Consider the following 19,963-nt stretch of genomic DNA (forward strand, 5'->3'; position numbering starts at 1 on the left):
GAAGAGCAGGTTTGGAGAGAAAAAGAATTCGTTTTATCGTATCTTGCATTTGAGCTGCCTGTAGAATGTTCACATTAGCATGCAAGTCCAGGGCTTGCCAGAAAGGGATCCCAGGCAGATTAGAAAATTGTCAGCATCCAAGTGGTATGTTAAAGTCTTGGGTCTGGGGGCTTCCCTGGTGGTGCAGTGGTTGAGAGTCCACCTGCCGATGCAGGGGACACGGGTGCGTGCCCCGGTCCGGGAAGATCCCACATGCCGCAGAGCAGCTGGGCCGGTGAGCCATGGCCGCTGAGCCTGCGCGTCCGGAGCCTGTGCTCCGCAACGGGAGAGGTCACAACAGTGAGAGGCCCGCGTACTGCAAAAAAAAAAAAAAAAAGGTCTTGGGTCTACACAAAGTGAAGAGAGATTTAGGGAAGGACTCCAGGGAAGTTGGACATTAAGAGACAGTGGAGGAAGAGGAGTGAACAAGAAGGCTGAAAAGGAATGGTCGGAGAGGGGAGAAAAACCAGGAGAGGTGAGTGCCCCAGAGACTGATGGAGAGAGCTTCCAGGAACGGTGCTCACAAGTGTCAGATGCTATCTGAGAGGCTGGAAAAGATGAGAAGACAACGTGTCTATTTGCTTTGATAATGAGGAGGTCGCCAGTGACCGTGGCTGGAGCTGTGTAGGGAAGAACTGGGGCAGAAGTGAGACCCGGGTGGAAGTGAGGACAGGTGGGTCAGATGTGAAGACTGGGGTAGACGGGGAATGTAGTGAACACTTGTCACAGAGGGTGGCAACTAGAGGGGGGATGTAGGTGAGATCAAGAGCAGTTTGGGGCTGCTCTTTTAGATGGGGGAGAGTTGACCATGGTTATTTCTAGAAGACAAAGACCCAATAGAGAGGGAAGATGATGGATGATGGGGGTGGGTGGGGGAGAGGAAGGGATTCAGGGAGCAGGTGGAAGGATCCACTTTTTTTTTAAAAGAAATACTTTATTCTTTTTTTAAAGATTGATTTATTTTTAAATTTATTTTATTTATGTATTTATGGCTGAGTCCGGTCTTAGTTGCGGCACATGGGATCTTCGTTGAGGCATGCAGGATCTTTCGTTGCAGCATGCAGTCTTCTCTCTAGCTGCCGCATGCGGATTTTCTCTTCTCTAGCTGTGGTGTGCGCGGGCTCCAGGGTGCGTAGGCTCTGTAGGTGTGGCGCTCAGGCTCCAGAGTGCGTGGGCTCTGTAGTTTGCAGCACGCGGGCTCCAGTTGAGGCGCGGGAGCTCAGTAGTTGTGGCGTGCGGGCTTTGTTGTCCCGCAGCATGTGGGATCTTAGTTCCCTGACCAGGGATCAAACCCGCATCCCCTGCACTGCAAGGCAGATTCTTTACCACTGGACCAGCAGGGAAGTCCCAAGAGATCCACTTAGGACTGGAGAAGCCTAGACAGAAATGGAGGGCACGTTGTGAGTGCAGAACATGGAGAGACAGGAAACTGAGGGAGCCCCCATAAGGCTGTGAAGTTTGGGGATGGGCAATGGGGACGGTGGGCATGGGAGTTGCACTGGGGAGAAGGGGAAGAGTTTGAAATAGTCACTCAGAGGAGTAGCAGACAAAGCCTCATCCTTCAACAGATATTTACTGGGACTTCCCTGGTGGCACAGTGGTTAATAATCTGCCTGTCAATACGGGGGACACGGGTTCGACCCCTGGTCCCGGAAGATCCCACATGCCGCGGAGCAGCTAAGCCCATGTGCCACAACTGCTGAGCCTGCTCTCTAGAGCCTATGAGCCACAACTACTGAAGCCCGGGTACCACAAATACTAAGCCCATGTGCCGCAACTACTGAAGCCCGCATGCCTAGAGCTCGTGCAACAAGAAAAGCCACCGCAATGATAAGCCCATGCACCACAACGAAGAGTAGCCCCTACTCGCCACAACTAGAGAAAGCCAGCACGCAGCAACGAAAATCCAACACAGCCCAAAATTAAAAAATTTTAAAAACCAAATATTTACGGAGTATCCCTTAGGTACATGGCACCATGCTGACCTTGGAGCACAAACAAGACCCAGCTCCTGATAGCAAAGGGCTTGAAATCGAGCATCCTCCCATTATTGATTTGCGACCATCCGCCAAGCATTGGACTGAGAACTTTACATGTCCAATTAGGAATCAAAATAATACTAAAGGGTGAGTATTTTTATAGATGAACAATGTGGGGTTCAGAGAGGTGAAATGACTTGACCAAGGTCATACATCTAGTAAGTGGCAAAGTGGGTACTTGAAGACAGGTCTGTTTGGCTTCAGAGCTTATGTTGCCCCTCCGGCTCTCCAGCTCTCATCCCAGCACAGCTTCCTCCCTCCTTCCCCACAGCCGAGCTTCTTATCCTTGCACAAGATCCAAGCACAGTGGGGCGTCCTGGAGCCCAGGGTTTGGCAAGTTGGTCAAAGCATGGTCATCTGCGGTCACCACCCTATGCCTGTCCATCCCAGGCAGTCTTCCCCACCTATGTTAGGAGGCAGGGTTAATCCCCTCGCACAAGCCACCTGTTGACATCCCGCCTCCTCAGCGCTGTGTCACTGCTGCTAAGGGGGCACATCCCCAGTATGGCCCCAGTGATGGAGCTGCAGCTCCGCACTCTACTGTCAGCCCTGGCAGCTGGCCTTGCCGCAAACACGTGTGATGGCTTTCATGGGGCCAGTCATCCTACTCAGGTTGCCACAACCAACACTTTGTTACACCTGGAAACCAAAGCTCTAGCAGCAGGGAGAGCAGCTGTGGGCGATGCCTGGAGCTGGGATGGGCCAGGGCCAGGCTCCAATTCCAGAGGGTGGACCACCCTGGCCAAATGGGGCACCTATCTGATGTGGGTAACAGGTGCCCCTTGGGGCACTGGGATGGAGGAGACAGGCTGGGAATTCACCTCCAAAGGAGCCCGAGTCTCTCTGTCATCGGAGTGACAGTTAAGAGCATAGGTCTGATGTCCATGCTGCACTTTTGTATGCGACCTTGGCAAATTACCGAGCCTCTCGAAGCCTCAGCACCCTCAACTGAAGAACAGTACCCACCCTCCTAAAGTTGCTGTGAGGGGTAAACGAAAGCTTGCACATGAAGACCTTAGCACAAGGTCAGTTATGCAGTAAACACTCAAAAGGCATTAGCTATTGTTTTCTGAGCGCAGAGACGATGGCTGCAGTCGTTCCATTAGGAGAGTTGCAGCTGGGAGAGGCTGCAGAAGGTGGTCAAGCGGGTCGGGGTGGGAGCGAGGGGGGCTTTCATTTTTCCCTTGGATTCTTGGGAAGAGGGCAGAGCCACAGCTAAAAAATAATGCAGTCAGCAGCTGGTCCTAAGTGGGGAAGGTGTGAGGACAGAGTGGAGAAACTTCACTTTAAAAAGGACTGAGCGGGGAGAGCTTCGAAGGAAAGAGCTGAACAAGAAACCAACAGGCAACCCAGCAGCTAAGCAGCTGTGAGGGAATGTCAAATCCAGCTGGAACTACCAAAATTCTTGGTATAGGCAGCCTGGGTGTTTGGAAAATTAGCAATCCTAAAGGCAATCTCAGGGGCGAAGATGTGGGGAAGGAGGAACTCCCAAGTGCCCCAGCCCACCCTCTTCAGCAACAGGGCTTCTTTAGAACTTGGCTTTAGGGAGGAAGCTCCCCTGTGGCCAAGCTGTTCAATGCAATTCCATTTATACCATTCATCCAAGATGGGATTGCTGGACCAGGAGAGAGGGGGGAGGCAGAGCTGGGGCATCCGCCTTTTGGGAGTTTACAGATGAGGGAAACGGGCAAATGTGAGGCTGTTACTGTGTGGCAGGCAGCACGGGAGAGTGGAAAATGGCATGAGTTCTGGGGCCAAAATACCTGGATTTAAATCCTGGCTCACCACTCACTCACCTCACCTGAGCTATCTTGAGCAAATAAAGCACTTGAATGACATCTCAGCGTCCTCATCTGTAACATGGAGGAAGTGATAATACCTACCACCCAGGCCTGTGGTAAGAATCAAATGAGATGTTAATTATTGTTAGAGGGTGAAGGGGAATGCCCAGAGAGGGGCCCAGGAAATAGTTATGGGGCTGAAGGAGGGAGACAGCATCTGTAGTGGAGTGCCAGGAAGGGTTCATGGGAGATGTGGCACCTGAGAATGGCCTTGATGGATAGACAGGATTTCAGAGAAGGGCACATATTCCAGGCAATGGGAACAACGTGAGCAAAAGCACAGAGCAGGACAGCCACTGTAGGGCTGGCGAGAGTTGGAGGAGCCTTGAGCAGTACAGCTCTCCCCGCTCTGTAATCCATTCTCTACCTCTGAGAATCTGGTCCTTCCCACCTTCCTGGGCTCACAGTCAGTGGGAAAAGATAAGACAGACTAGACTAGACACTGGGTGCAGAGGGCAATGGGATCTGGGAGGAAGAAGAGTGCCTTTCAGCTGGAGCCATCAAGGGAGACTTCCTGGAAGAGGAGGCATTTTAGTGGATCCTCAGAATTTGAAGTACAGCAACAGAAGGAGATTTCAGATGAACAATGCTGTACAGCCCTGATGCCAATTCCCAGAATAAGGAACACAGATGAGTGGAAGGAAATGGATGGAATTGGAGGATAGGATGTGGGAAGATCAAGGCAGGCCTCAAATGCCAGGCTGAAGTATAGGCAAGGGGGAACCACTAAATACTACAGAGGGAGAGTAAATGCTGCGGTCAAAGGTTGACTTCAGAAAGATGAGTCTGGGGTAGTAGATAGGAGGCATTAGACCTGAGAAGCTAACCAGGGTCCCACCATCATCCAGATGTAAGGCTCAGGTGAAGAACACCCCAATGACAAGAGGAGATGATGCAAGGAGGAACCATGGGATTTCCAGGGGGAAGAAGACCCCAAGGAGACCTCTAGTCTTTCCTTCCGGAGTTGGGTCCCCCCCTCTCCCGACCCAGGAGGCTGATTCAAACTTCTGGGAGACCCTGGCCCAGGAGCCTCAGGGGGCAGGTCACAAGAGGCAGCTGGGCCTTGAGGAGGCTGCCAGGCTCCAGGGTCGGGAAGCTCTCCATCCCACACCCACCCCGAGCTGGGTCCCTTTCCCGGATGGGTTGAGAAGAGCTCTAGGCCTAGAGGCAGTGTTACCAGCAATCGGGTCCATCCCCACATTCCAGGCGTCCGAGAGTATGTTCTCCTTCCTGTGCCCCTTCCCCAAATCGAATTGGGTCTGTAAAGTCCCGTGGCGCCGACGGGGTTAAAGCCAGCTCGTGTCACCGCCCCCGCCACCCCACCTGCCCGCCGCAGCGGCGAATGCCGAAGCCGGAAAGCGCGGGACAAGGTGGGTATATCACAGCCGCTGAGCGACGGGCGGGGCGGTGATTGGCCGCTGCCAAGCTGCAGGGTACAGGGGAGGGGGCGCAGGGGTGGGCTTTGGCGGGCGCCCAGGGCTGGGTTCGTGCCCGCCGCCGGCTGGGCCGGGCTCGCTCCTCCAGTGCTCGAGCCGGGCTGGCTGGGCCGGGCGGCGCCCTCCGCACCGGACCCCGCGGGCTGGCGGGTGTCTCTAAGGTGACACTCCGGTGCGCGTCAGCGGCGGTGGCTGCAGGCGCGCGCTCATCGCCCGGGCTCTGGCTCCGCTCAGGCTGCGGCTCCAGCCGTCCGGGGGCCGCCCCAGCGCTCATCACGCAGCACCCCGACACCCACCAAGACCCCCTCCCGAGGGGCCCGGGAAGATCCCCGCCGGCCTTTCCGAGGCGCAGGGTCCAGCAGCTGCCGCTCCCGTCGTCTGAGCCCCGGCGTCGGGAGGGGCGTGCGGGACCCGGCGCTTCCCTCCCTCTCCGCCTCGCGTTCCCGGGCCCAGGAGGAAGGGAGACTGAACTTGAGCAGGGAACCCCGAAAGGCCGCAGGAGCCGCGGGAAGAGGGCGGCCTGAGGATGGCCGAGGGGCCGGGCGGCGGAGGGCCCCGCGGGGACGGGGCTGGCGGAGGCTGCCGCGCAGCCGAGGAGGAGGTGGTGCGGCGACGCTGCCGGCGGGGGGCGGAGGCCGAGGTCTCGCAGCAGCAGTGGCTCGAGGCGCCCCGGGGCATGGCCGCTGGACCCCCGGTGGAGGAGCGGTTCCGCCAGATGCACCTACGAAAGCAGGTGTCTTACAGGTAAGAATGCGGGTAGAGGGGAGCCCAGCGCTTGGGACCACTCCCCTTTTCAGTCAGCAGTCATTGAGCGCCTGCGGCTTGCCTGACACTGCTCTAGGCCCTGGGGATTCAGAAATGACTGCCAAGGGGTCTCTGCCTTCTGTGTCCAAGGGGGAGCTTCTGGGACCCTTTCTCTAATGAACAGTGAAAGCCCTGTTCATTCAACGTGAAATTACTGATGCCCGCTGTGTGCCAGGTACGGTACTGGGCGCTGAGGGGAAAAATAACCAAGACATGATCCTACGAACCTCTATCTGCTGGGGAGAGCCAGGAGATGCTCCTGGCTCTTCTTCTAGGGGAAAGAGGGACCCCCTACTCATTCAATAGGCCTTACTTGAGCTTTCCTGTAGGCTGACCCTGTGCTAGGCACTGGCCTGTGGAAGTGACCGAAATGATGCTCGCTGCCACCATGGCTGAGACCCTGCTGCCTAGAAAAGGGGAAGGAATCCCCTCCTGGACCCCTCTGCCCAAGCAGACCTTCACCGGCATCCCCGTGGCAGACTGAAACTTGCACTCCCACCCGAATCTTCTTAAACGTCTTCTGCCTGTGAAAGATTCCCGGCCTCCCAGGTCCCACCACCTATGCCCAGAGGAATCAGCTGGAGCGGGCCCCAGAGACCACTTTTATGATTTGGGATGGGGTGGGGGAGGACTGCCCCTCAGTAAGGGTGCGTACGTTACACAGAGGAGGGATCTGAGGAGGGTGGTGGAGGCAGGACAGGGGCGGCCCTCGCCATCCTCTTCCTCTCCCAGACAACAGCCTCAACCAGGACTTGCTGCCCCTCTAAAGCCCCTGGCCCAGAGGGACCTTTGGAGGATCCAGCAAGGAGAACGAGGTGTCTGTAGTCCTTGAAACCATCGGCCTGTTTAGAGAGGACAAATTTCCTGTTTACAACCCGAGGACTTGGGATGTGTCTGAGGCTGCCCTGCTATGTGGGGCTTCTGGGAGGGTGTTTCATAAGACTGACCAGTCCTGGGAGCTTGAAGGACCCCAGTATTTTTAATGGCTATGAGACCATCGGGCCTCCATCACTTGGGGGAAGATGAGAGAGAACAGGAGGGGACTTTTCCACCATCATGAAGTGAGATGCTCGGAATAAACGGGCAGGAAGTTACGTTCCCATGGGCCCTACCTTCGCTGTCTGGGGCCTATGAGGAATCGGGAGTACATTACTGAGTTCTTCTAGAACACCGTGCTGAGAGAAGGGCGTCGTCCGTCCCCTAGCTGCAGAGGGAAGGGCCCCTGAAAGTCCCCTGGGGGAGGAGAGAGTACAAAGAGACTGATGGGTGATGGGGCATAGAATAAAAGAAATATTAGTCTGGGAGTCAGGAGGCCTGGCTTGTATTCTCACTCTGCCAGTGACTTGTGTGTCCTTGAGCTAGACAATCTCTCTTTCTCTCTGGGCCTCAGTTCTTCACCTATGACATAAGAGGGTGACCCAAGGTCAGGAACAAAGAGCATCTGGAGCTGAAAAGGAAGCCAGAGTGCCAGAGTGGGGTAGAGGCTTAGAGGGATGGGGGCAGAGAAGAATCAAAAGGCTGAGATAGAAGATGCTGTGTGCGCACACTCACACACACGTGCACACTCACACACATGCACACTCAGAGATAGCCACAAGGGCTGGGGTTCCCCCAGGGTGGTTCCTGAATGGAGGCCCCTCCACAGCCCAAACTTGAGGCCTCTAGTCACTAAGGATGCAGGGTCACCAAGCTGTGGCTCCTCTCTGACTGTGAAAAGATCAGGAGACCTCCGGGTCACCTGTGTGAGGGCTGCAGAAGAAGCACCAGGGCGGATGCCAGCTGTCACCCCTGGACAGATCAAGTGAGGCACCTGCTCATACCTTGCGGTTAGGCCAGAAGCCCCATCTTAGGACCAGAGCAGGACAGAGCGTCAGGTCAAGAAGAGCACCCTGGGTAGAGGGGAGAGGAAGCCCTGGGAAAGAGACAGAGCCCTGGGCTGCCCAGGGGACCCCAGTGGAATGACTCAGCCCTCCCCTGTGGCTGCCATCCTAAACAGCCTTGTGACCAATGCTGCTCTTTCTCATACAGGCCGCTGGGGGCTGGCAAGAGCCAGGCCCACGGTGGCCCTTCCCACATCCTCTGCCTGCCACAGTTCCACGCAGCTCTGGCTTGCAACTAGACCTCCCACCCCGCTGTGAGGAGTTGCTAAGAAAAGCAGTTGAAAGCCATTCACAGAGAGAAAAGGCTTTTAGACAGAAATGCGGGGGCAAAAAAATCCGAGGGCGAGGGGTGGCAGCAGAAGCAGGATTGAGGCCTGGCTGCCTCTGACATAAGTGAGGATGGGGATTTTCAGCAGCACAGTAGGAGCTTTTAGGGACGTGGAGGTTTCTGGGAAATAGGTTCCCTTTACCCCACAGCTTTGGTGTGGGCTGGAAGCCGCCCTGGCAGCTGTTTTAGTGGGATGGAGAGACGGCAGGTCTCTGCCAGTGGAAACTCATAGGGAGAGGGAAGTGGGAGGACATCTTGTGTCTGCATCTGGGCCTGAGGAAAACTCCCAGACACTCAAGGAAGTCCTAAATGCTCAGGGTTGGGCTCAAGGGACCATTGGAGGGTGGCCTCCAGCCTGGGAGAAGCCAGGGGTACAAGGGACACTGGATTTGGTCTGAAAGGAGCAGTCAGAAGATGCAGAACTTGAACCTCTGGAGATAAGCCCAGTGGTTCCCAAATCAGATCAGCTGAGCATCTCTTTTAAAATCATTTCTAAAGCCCTTCCTGGAGATCCTGTTACAGAGAGTCTGGGATTGGGCCTGGGCATGCCAACTTTTAAAAACCTCCCCAGGTAATTTTGACAGCCAAGTAGGTTCAGAAACCACTGACTTCACCTGCGGAGAAGCTGGAGGAGAGAGAGCAAGGGTAAAGTGTGAGGTGGATCACTGGGGTGTGGCTGGTAGGGGGTTTCCCTGTCCTGGGTGCTTTTGTGGCCCTAGAAAGACCTTGAAGGAGGGTCAGCGCCTCTGTCTGCAGCTCTGACCCTGGGCCGGACACTGTATGAGATGGAAGCATGAGATAACATTCTTCTCTCAACCAAAGTATGATTCCATCCAGGGCCAGACAGTAAATATTTCCAGCTTCACAGGTCACATGGTCTCTGTCACTTCGCTCTGCAGTCACAGTGTGCAAAAGCCTCCACAGACAATATGGAAACCAATAAGCGTGACTGGACTCCAGTAAAACTTTATTTATAGACACTGAACTTTAAATTTCATATCATTTCTACTGTCACAAATATTCTTTTGCTCTTTTCCAACCATTTAAAATTGTAAAGACCATTCTTAGCTCACAGCCATACAAAATCAGGCAGCAGACCAGATGTAGCCCTTGGCCATAGTTTGCCAACCCCCATCCAGCAGATGGGACGGGACAAACACATGGGAAAGAGAGCTGATGGTGGGCATTAGGAATTAACACGGGCATTGGGCAAAGTGGCACATGCATTGCACTGAGAGAGGCAGTGCAATGCACATGCATGCAGTCTTCAGGGTCAGAGAAACCTGGGTTCGAATTCCAGCTCTGCCCCTTGCTAGCTGGGTAAATCACTTTCACGTCTGACCCCATTTCCTCTATGGAAAATGGGAACAATAATACCTGTACAAGAGGGTGGCTGGCAAGATGAAAGAAGATAAGAGATGTAAAGTTCCTGACTTGTAGCGTGGGTGAGACACAAGTTAGATCTTCTGCCCTCTATAGCTGGACCTTCTTGTGTGTTGGGGCCGGGGAGAGGTTCAGGAAGGCCCCTGAACGAGGTTCGCCCTGAGTGATGGATGGCTGATGAGACCTGGGAGTGGCAGAGTTTAACAAAGGGTAAGAGCAAGGGCTGAGCCTCTGTGCACGTCCCAGGCTGCAATCCTCCCCCTGCCCCCTCCACCCCCACGGAGGGGCTGGGGGGAAGCGACTGGGGGTGCCAGCTGGCAGGGGAGGGTGCCCCCTGCTGTGGGCATGGGACTGTGGGTACCAAGCTCCTCGAGGGAGGGGCACCTGATCCAACTCTCCCTGCTGCTATTTACCAGAAGCTAAAAATAACCAAAGAGTGACAGGGAGATGGGGCCGATTTGTAATTTAAATAGCAACGGGATAAAGCAAAGAGCTGCAAGAGATCACATTCTGTCCTGAATTTAAAATGCAAAAACCGGGGGCAGAGAGAGGAGCTGGAGCTGGAGGAGGGGGCCCGCTGCCAGAGGAAGCAGGAAGCAGGGGGTCTATCGTTCTCCTTCCTTTGGGAAGGGTGCGGGCCCAGGCCCGGCCCGGAACTCCTTCCTCCCCTCAGGGACCCAAGATTCTTGCTGACTCGTGAGTCAAAGGCCAGGAAGGCTGTGCCTAGAGGTGGGGCCAGGCTTATGTGAAGGCGGCGGCGTTGTAGGGTTGGGATTCCAGAAGGAGGGTCTTATCTGAGCCTATTTTAGCCCAGGGCGCTTGAGACAGGCCCCCTCAGCATCTCATGCCCCGCACCTCCCGCACCAGAGGACATAAGTCCCTTGGGACTTTTGGAGGGGAGCTGGGGGGACCAGTTCCAGCAGAGGCACTTGAACAAGTTCTTCTCTGCTGTGCTGCTAAAAAGACATCAGGAAGCCTGGGTTGGAGTCTCATCTTTCCTTCAGTTGGTGCCATTTCAGAGCAGGGAATACAGAGAAGCCCCCAAGGATCCAGGTCCCAAGGACAAGGGTTAGCACAGGCTAAGGAAGACCTGTCTTTTTTTTTTTTTTTTTTTTTTTTTGCGGTACACGGGCCTCTCACTGTCGTGGCCTCTCCCGTCTAGGAGCACAGGCTCCGGACGCGCAGGCTCAGCGGCCACGGCTCACGGGCCCAGCCGCTCCGCGGCACGCAGGATCCTCCCGGACCGGGGCACAAACCTGCGCCCCCCGCACCAGCAGGCGGACTCCCAACCACTGCGCCACCAGGGAAGCCCAAGACCTGTCTTTAAGGATGCACAAAGTGGGTAGGGAAGGCACCGGGAACACATCTGGTTTCTGCTGGGCCCCACTGTGCTTAACCAGTGTTCTTGGCCTACAGGTGTTTGGGGAAGGAAGATTCATCTGGACTCATAGAATAGGGGGGGATTTGAGGATCACTCAGCAGCATCTTACAGATGAGAAACTGAGCCTCAGAGAAGTTAAGCAATTTGCTAAGATCCCAGTCAGTAACTGGTAGAGCCAGGATCCAGACTCAGGTCAGCTTCACTCCAAACCCGTTGTCAGGCTTTCAAGGGCCTGGACGTTCACCCTTAAGGCTCTCTTCTTTTGGCTCTGTACTAAGTGCACATATCCCTGGGAGGGGTAATAGCAAAGGGGTGTGAGGGCTGGAAGGTGGTTCTGCAATCAGGGCTTGTGATCCAACAGATGGGGACGGGAGGCTTGAAGGGCAGGAGACCTGCGGATCTTGCCCTGGGAGCTTGGTGCTGCAGTCCAGGCCCGAAGCAGCAGGAAGCTCCTCAGGGCAGATCTAGCTGACCCCGAGCAAGGGGACAGACACCCAAGCTCCTCTCCCCTCCAGCCTGGGGACCTGGAAGGTGCCGAAGGCAGTTTCCAAGAGCGATCATGGTTTGAGGGACCACGCTTCACTGCAGAGCTGACTGTGCTCTACCCACAGCTCTCTTGCCCCAGTGGGAAAGGGTCCCCAGCCCCTCCTCCAGATTTCCTCCCACACGTGACTTTAATGAGGCTACCCAGAAGGAGCCTAATCAAACTTCCATCTGTCACTAGCCAGCAGCACCTGCAACCCAGCTCAGGTACATCTGTCTCCTCTGTGGAGGTAGAGGCCCAGAACCTGGGCAGGGGCCAAGGTCAGCAGGTGCTTTTCGGCTCTAGGTTGCTCCCAAGGGCCCCCAGCAGGTACCTGGATCACAGGCTTAGCTGCTGGGAAGGGACATGGGCTCCCAAAGTCCCTCATGTCTCACCACAGCCACTCATGCGAACGGGAAGCCAGCCCCCCTCCCTCTGCTCTGCTTGTTGGACAGCTATATTCAGCTCATTTCGACTTTCATACGAAGTTACTAAGCACATACTGTGCACCCCGCACAGAGCTAGGAGCTACCCTGGGTTCAAGACTCTTGTAAGGAGACAAGACTCATATGCATAAAAGGTCACATAATAGAGGAATATTTGGGGGGAACAAAGGGGAGTGTCAGAGACACATCAGTGGGATGGGAGTGCTGGCTCTAGAGCAGCATTCGACACTTAGTAGGTATTGATATTTATAAAATATTTGTCATATGAATGAATGAGTGAGTGAAAACCTGGAGATCAGGGAAGGAGATTCAAATGAAACTGTCAGAGCTAGACAAGATCTTAGAAATCATCTGATCCAACCCAGAGATGTTAAGTGATTTGCCCAGCATCACACAGCAAGGGCTGGGGTTTGAACCAACTCTTTCCACCTTCCCACTTTTGCTCTTTGGGCTGGGGTTTTGAAAGATGGAGATTTTGATTGGCCAAGCTTTATGGGCAGACAGGGCAAGGAGAGCAGCATAAGCAGAATGAAATGGCAGGGGTGAGGGCAGCATGTTAAAAGAAGTGTGAAGAAAGAGGGAAGAAATGTTTATTGAGTACTTACTGTGAGGCAGGCACCAGCATGGTGTGAGCTGAGAGAAAATCTCTGCAGGGAAAGCTTGGACGAAGAGGCAAAAAAGAAAGGAACCAGAACACAAGGAGTCTTGAAGGTCAGGCCAAGGAGGTTGGCTTGGCTGGTTGTGAGAGCAGTGGCTGTCCAGATCGTGCGTTAAGTGTTTGGTGCCCTGGTACATTTCTTTTCCCCAGCTCCCACTTGCTCATCCAGGCCACAGAAAGTAGAACACCTCACCCCCTGGGGCCTCAAAAAAGCCCAGAATAATTTTCTTACCCAGATTCCTCTTCCTGTGTGTATCTGGGTGGATTCTGAGGGGTCCCCAGCTCCCCAGTGCTGGCACACGTTGTCCTAGGAACTGCCGAGGGCATCCTCCCCAGCCCTGTGCACCTGTCCCTTCCAGCCTTGTCCTCCCCACCCCACCTGCAAAGTACCGACAGCTTCAGTGAGTACAAGCCCAGGGGGACTGTGGTCCCACAGCTAGGACTGCTCTGCCTCTCGGAGCCTCCAGCCTGCCCAGCTTCCCCTCCAGGCGTCACATTTCCTGCTCCCTGCTACTCCAGGGCTGCCAGAAGCCTCAGACTGAAAACAAGCCCAGCCCCATTTCCTCTGTTTAACTGTTCAAGCTACTTGCAGAATCCCTGGGAGAGGAGGACAGGGCCCTGCAACAGCCTCCTTCTAGAATAGACCTTGGCCTGGCTGGCAGAGTCTCTGCTGGGCCACAGCACACAGGATCTGCCTTGAGGCAGGGTGATGGGCTGGAGGGAGAGCCACTGGGAAAGGGGCTGCCAAGCTTCAGTGGCATCACCTGGCTATGTCCCCAATCCTAGAGGGGCAATAGGATGTCTCGTTTACGGGCACAGACTCTGGGGTGAAATTCTTATTTCTACCATTTACAGGCTGGGTAACCTTGGACAAATGAGCTTAGCCGCTCTGTGCCTCAGTTTCTCCATCTGTAAAAGGAGGAAAATAACAAGATCTATGTCATAGGATTGTCACAAGAATTCAAAGGTTTCTGGCACAGAAATGTCCAAGAAATATTAGCTATTTTTTATTATTACCAAGTATTAACTAGTCATGATTTATTAAGCAAATAGTTATTGAGAAATATTATGTTCCAGTCATGAGGGACACAAAGGTGATTACAGCACCAGATGGAGGTTTCTAAGGGCTGGGATGGCATCGTGTACATTCCTGTGTCTGCAGGTTCTGTAGCATAAACGTTTATTGAACTGAACTGAATTGAACTGACACCCTTTCTGTCCTCGAGAAATTTACAATCTTTCTGGGGTAACAAACACATACAGAGCTAAAGAACTAATTATAGAGCAGCGTGACTAAAGAGTGCTTAAGGAATGTATGATTTCCATCCCAGAACCAACCCTAATAACAAAGAGCGAGCGTATGCCTTACTATTTATTTACCAAATCCTCACGATGGCCTCAAAGTCCACCCAGTGTGGCCTTTTTGCTATTCTTTAGACACATCAAGTACATTCCTACTCAAAGGGCCTTTGCTCTTACTGTTCCTTCCACCTGGACTGCTGTTCTCCCAGACTGTCACATAACTTGCTCTCTCAATTCATTCGGGTCTGTTCTCACATGTCACCTCAGGAGGCCTTCCCCAGTCCCCCTAACCTAAGTAACATCGCTGTCATCCTCCTCCTCCCTCTTCGCCTTGGCTTTATTTTTCTCTATAGCTCATCTCATCTCATTACCGGACATTATTTCATATATTATTTGTTTAGAATAGAATCTAAGCAACATAATGTTAGAGCGCTGGTTCCTTGCACACTGCTATCTAGTCTGATACAGTGCCTGATGCACAGATAGAAGGCACTCAATAAATATTTATTGAATGAATTCATTTGTAAACCCTTTCGCCTCTCATTTAATCCTCCTAAAACTCCACAAGCTCAGTTATTACTGTTGCCCTCTTCCATGTTACAGATGAGAAAACTGAGGCTCAGAAAGGCTCCCTGACACACATATTCACCAGTTTATCTGTTTATAGCCTACCTTATTCCAAAAAGGATTTCAGGTGACCTGGAGAGGTAAACCTCTCTGACCTGATCCAGAGTGCACAGCTGGTAAGTGGCAGAAACAGGACGTGCGCCCACATCTTCTAGCTCCATTCTGGTTACTCTCTCCACTCCGCCACTGTCCGTGTGTTAGACGGTGTGGTGCTCACAGAGCTGAGAGGAGAGAGAGCTGTGTGTGGGCTGGGCACGGTCCCAGTGCACCCAGAGGTTGTGAGGGAGCAGGAGACCTCAGCAGGACCAAGAGGTGAAGATCGGAGCAGTTAGGTGGAGAGGAAGGCCAGACTGGGGCCCAGGTTCAGATTCCAGCCTGGGCAGGCCTGCTGGCTGCCTGACAGCCTCTGACTTGGTGCTGTCTCCTGGCTGCTGGGCTGGGCTTGTCCTCACCTGCCTCTTGCCCTCCGGGGCAGCTCCTCTTCCCAGCCAGCCTCCTGCCCTGGCCAGCGGAAGGCGCCTACGAGGTTTATGGTCCTCGACGGGGCAGCCGGCCGGCCTCTCGCAGGGCCCCCTGGTCAGGAAGTGCCGAAAGAGGAAGAGAGTCGCCGGGCAGGATGAGCACACTGGGGGCCGGCCACAGTACCGGGGGAGGCTGCGATGAGGCTGCGGCTCTGGGCCCCGCGGAGGCTCTGGAGACAGAAGAAGGAGAGCGGCCCGGCGCATTGAGGCAGATGTGGCGCTACCGCTCCTGGGACGTGCCACAGATCCCAGCTGAGGACCCCCAGTCACAGTAGGTACTTGGGTGGCTGGAGAATGAGCACAGGGACCTCTGGCCCTCAGTCCCTCCATGAGGCTTTTATCTGGGGTTGGGGGAGTGACAGAAGTGGGGTTACGCCCCTCCCTGTGTCCAGTGGCTCTGCAGAGGCGCAGAAAATGGCAAAGGGGTACTTGGCAGGGTGAGAAGGGCTCTGTTGTTTGAATTGCTGGGGCAGTGTGGTGGGGCCTGAGCTTGCAGAAGGCTAGGAGTCGAGGGAGCTAACCGCGGGGGGGTCTGGGCAGAGAAGTCCCCACAAGAGTGTGGCATTGGGTGCCTTGTGCAGACTCAGTGGGGTCTTCAGTAGCCTCTGGTCTCCTCCCTCAGAGCTTGGTGTCAGAAGCATTGGGAAACTTTCCCAAAGGGACCCACGCACCCCAGGAGGACCGTGTCCGGCCCACTTGCAGATTTCACTGCCACCCTGGCACCTGCAGCTGCTGGGAGGGCTGGTGCCCCATTCCCCTGGTCTCCAGGCCTAGAGGAAACGTGAAGGAAGCTGCGAGAAGGTTCTGAGCTTCTAGATGCTGGCTATTTTTTTAAAACGGCAGGGTTGCCCACATGTCACAGCTCCCGGCACTGGCTATGTGTGGCAGGCTGAGGCTGGAAAAGGGGCTGCCAGAACCCCAGAGAGGGTGAAAGTGAAGTGACACAGGATGTGGCTTTGCAGAGAGGAGTGCTAACAGAAACAGCAGGCAGCTGATATGGGCATCAGGGTGGCAGGGTTTGGAGGGAGAAGACCCATACTCTCCAGCTTCCTGGCCTCCTTTTGTCAGCCCTGCAGGGGCTGTCAGAGGCTGCCCCCAAGCTGCTGATTCTCAAGCACGTGTACTGGCTGTGCCACCACAGGCGACTGCTCTGGTTCCACTTGCTGTCCTCATCTCTTGAGGGGGACAACCTTTGCTGCCCATGGGGGTGTGTTTGTGTGTGGCTGCGAGGTATATTTCTGGGTGGGTGAGGTATATGTAAGAGGGATGTGGCAACATGTAACCGTTGTCCTGGGTTATATTTGGGTATAGGAGAAAGACGTATATGTTCACTGAGGGCATGGATGTTGGGGAATGAGAGTGTGGTCCTTGCTTTTGTGTATGTATTTATGAGTATGTAAGAGGTGTGCAGGTGATTCCTGTAGTGTAAGAGATTTACAGGTTCCGTCGGATATTGTGTTGGGAAAGTGCTATGTGTTAGGAGTGTGAAAGGATTAGAAACAGCTTTGGATTTAGAAAGATGAATTTGAATGAGAAACGTGTGGTTAGTGTGTGTGAGGGTCACTAAGTGACTTTGGTCCTGGTATACATTTCTGAGTGTGAGAGGCTGGTGTGGGAAGTGTTAGTTTGTGTAATGAGTGAGCATAATTGTGTGAGAGGCGTGTCTGTTCTGTGCGTATGGGGAGCACTGTGTGACTTTTGTTCCCGAGGGCGTGATTTGGGAGAGCAAAGAGGGTAGGAGTGGAGATTGTATGAGTGGCTGTGAAGGGCACAGGGTGTGCGAGAGAGGTGTCTATTCCTTGTAGATGTGGGAGGGGAGGTGGTGATAGCCACCCTCGCGAGTGTTCACTTGTGAGTATGTAGGTTGTTTGGTGCGGGGAGACGGGGCTAAGAGGGAGAAAAAAAGGTTGCGTGTGCCTGGGTGCACGCAGGGCGGCTGTGTCGGGTTGGAGATTCTATTCTAATCCCGGAGGCGGACCAGCTGGGGTTGTGGGCGGGGGCTCCGTTGCCCCGCCCCCTCTCGACCCCCCGCCCCCTCTGGCGGCCCAGGCGGGTTGCAGCTCGGCCGGCGGCCGGCAGAGGGCGCGGCGGGCCGGTGCCACCGCGTAGCCGAGGGGGCGTGCTCGGCGGCGGGCAGGCAGCGGCCCGGCCAGCTATGCGGGGTCCTGCGGCCGCAGCTGGCGGCACTTCCTGGAGCGGCGACTGCGGCTGCTTCCCCAGCACCTGGGCGTGGAGCGCGGGGGCGCGCGGCGCGGGGCGGGCGGAGCGAGCGCGCGCCATGGCCGCGGCGGGCGGCGAGGAGCCGGCTTGCTAAGCCCCGGCCGCCGGCCCGGCATGGGCGTCTTCCGCGGGCCCGCCGCCGGCCGGGGCTAGGGCCGGATGGAGCCGCGGGACGGCAGCCCCGAGGCCCGGAGCAGCGACTCCGAGTCGGCCTCCGCCTCGTCCAGCGGCTGCGAGCGCGACGCCGGTCCCGAGCCGGACAAGGCGCCCCGGCGTCTCAGCAAGCGGCGTTTCCCAGGACTGCGTCTCTTCGGGCACAGGTGAGCGCGGCGGCGGCGGCGGGAGGCATCCCTCGGCCACCTGGTACTGACACCGAGCGGGGTGTTCCCGGGCACCGGCGACCCGGGTTGTCTTGGCGTTGGCGCTGCGTGGGGGTCATCCCCCAGCATCCGGGCACTGGCACCGAGTGGGGGTCATTCCCTGGCACCGGCAGCTTAGCGCGCCTTCTCTGTGGTACCGAGGCAGGGATGGCTTCCAACTCTCCAGCAGGGAGACAGAATCACCTAAACCCCTGGCACCAGCAGGTAGGGCCCCCATGACTGGTCACGATCCCCTTCTTGGCACTGATGAAACAGGGCCCCCTCTGAGCCTCCTGGCCCCAGGGAGGTGGGCGGTCACGTCGCCACTCTGGTCCTCGGTGTGGCCGCGTTGCCTACCACCACTGCGTGACATCCGCAGAACATGGCCTCGTTGATACTACTGTTAACGACCCATGCCTGTCCTGGAGCACTGGTCACAGACCTAATCGCTCAGCATCTTCAGCTTCTCCTTGGAGTTGGGGGTTCCTGGCCGCCTGTTTTACAATGCTCTTAATTAGCAGGGAGACCTCAACCTCTGCTCTGCTAGGCAGTAGGCATATCTCCCCCTACCCGCGTCTAGCCCTGCTGGGAAAGGGATCGGGTGCTGACTCTTCAAGCTCTATCTTGTCCTCTCCCCCAGCACGCCAAATGTCACCATATTGTGCCTGTGACGGGGCTTTGACCAGGACTCTGGTGAGGAACTGTGGGGAGGGTGTGGAAAGATTGAGTGCAGGCAACCCGTGGCATGTGTGCTGGTGTTGGCTGGGAGCCGCTTCCTGCCAGTGCATCTCTGGTGGAAGGTGAGGGGAGATGGAGCCCCATAAGGACTCCACCTGGCTCCCTGGACTTCTCCCTGACTTACTCTGTCCTTCTACAGTGGCCACGGAGCTTGCAGCCTATCAGCTCAGGACCCCAGAGCCAACTCAGACTGGACTCTGACCGCTTGGAGTCTGCCCAGGGCCTCCCTCTCACTTTTCTTCAGTTGTCCAGGCTTCATGGCAATTGGCCCCCCGAGCTTTGTCCTGTCCCTTCCCAGGGTTGACCTCACCCACCAATAACATGGGTCGTCTTTTTCTGTACAAGTTGGCATCCCTGTAATGCTGACCTGTGCCCTCTGCCTGCCCTACCCTAAGCAGGGCCCTGCTCTTTGTGCCTGCACTGTGTTGCCACGCACAAAGATCTGGATCCTCACACTGGCAGATGGAGCTCTGTAGGCCCTTGTGAAACCAGGCAGGCTTCAATGCCACATAAAACGGGGCAGGGAACAAAGCTTCTCGTACCTCTGTTTTGTCACCCACAGCCCTGCCTGCCGGAGCAGTTTACACCCAGCTCTGCAGGATGTAGCCTCCAGTGTTCACAGGCTTGTGAGGGGGAGGGAGGGGCTCCGCCGGAGGCTTCCTGTCCCTGCCCACAGGGTACCAAGTGTCGGGCTCTTCTGACCTCTGGCTGTTGCCCCTTGTGAAGGGCACAGGTTTGTGCGTGTAGCAGTGAACCTCAGACACATTCAGGAGGAAGGATAAGAAGCAAGAGAACAGCAAGTACCTTTACATAATTCTCTAAAATAATCCGGACAGATGTTATTTCTCCATTTTTATAGACGAGAAGAACACAGGCTCAAAGAGATGAGTAGTTTGCCCAGAGTCACGTAGCAGGTAAGAGGCAGAGATAGAGTTTGAACTCTAGTCTGATTCCAAAACCCACATCCTTTTCTCTATACCAGGTTCCCAAACAGAACATCACAGTGACCTCGGGTGCTTTAGGAACTACAGATTCCTAGATCTTACCCTTGGCATGTCTGACTCATCAGGTCTGGAAATGGGGCTGGGCTTTTTTTTTTTTTTAATTTATTTTTGGCTGCGTTGGGTCTTCATTGCTGCACACAGGCTTTCTCTAGTTGCAGCGAACCGGAGCTGCTCTTCTTTGCAGTGCGCGGGCTTCTCATTGCGGTGGCTTCTCTTGTTGAGGAGCACGGGCTCTAGGCACGTGGGCTTCAGTAATTGTGGCTCGCGGGCTCTAGAGCTCAGGCTCAGTAGTTGTGGCGCACGGGCTTAGTTGCTCCACAGCATGTGGGATCTTCCCTGACCAGGGCTCCAACCCATGTCCCCTGCATTGGCAGGCAGATTCTTAACCGCTGCGCCACCTGGGAAGCCCCTTTTATTTTTTTAAATTATTTTAT

At 55.2% G+C, this 19,963-nt stretch overlaps 1 protein-coding gene across 7 annotated transcripts in view; it reads left to right on the forward strand.

Moving 5' to 3' along the window:
* The first annotated feature begins 15,303 nt into the window (after window positions 1-15,303).
* DGKZ (diacylglycerol kinase zeta) overlaps window positions 15,304-19,963 on the forward strand; it is a 33,766-nt gene continuing 29,106 nt past the window's right edge. For 4 of the 7 annotated variants that reach the window (XM_029207090.1, XM_029207091.1, XM_029207092.1 and 1 more), the window contains exon 1: window positions 17,334-17,748. In XM_029207090.1, the coding sequence (XP_029062923.1) occupies window positions 17,588-17,748 (161 nt within the window). In that variant the 5' untranslated portion in view covers window positions 17,334-17,587. Of the gene's footprint in view, window positions 15,480-17,333; window positions 17,749-19,963 lie in introns of those variants that run through there. The other 3 variants (XM_029207095.1, XM_029207089.1, XM_029207094.1) reach the window with 3 other exon arrangements.

The sequence above is a fragment of the Monodon monoceros genome, unplaced genomic scaffold (assembly GCF_005190385.1).
Source record: "Monodon monoceros isolate NGI ecotype Baffin Bay Population unplaced genomic scaffold, NGI_Narwhal_1 Super_Scaffold_7, whole genome shotgun sequence".
NCBI classification, from domain to species: Eukaryota; Metazoa; Chordata; class Mammalia; order Artiodactyla; family Monodontidae; genus Monodon; species Monodon monoceros.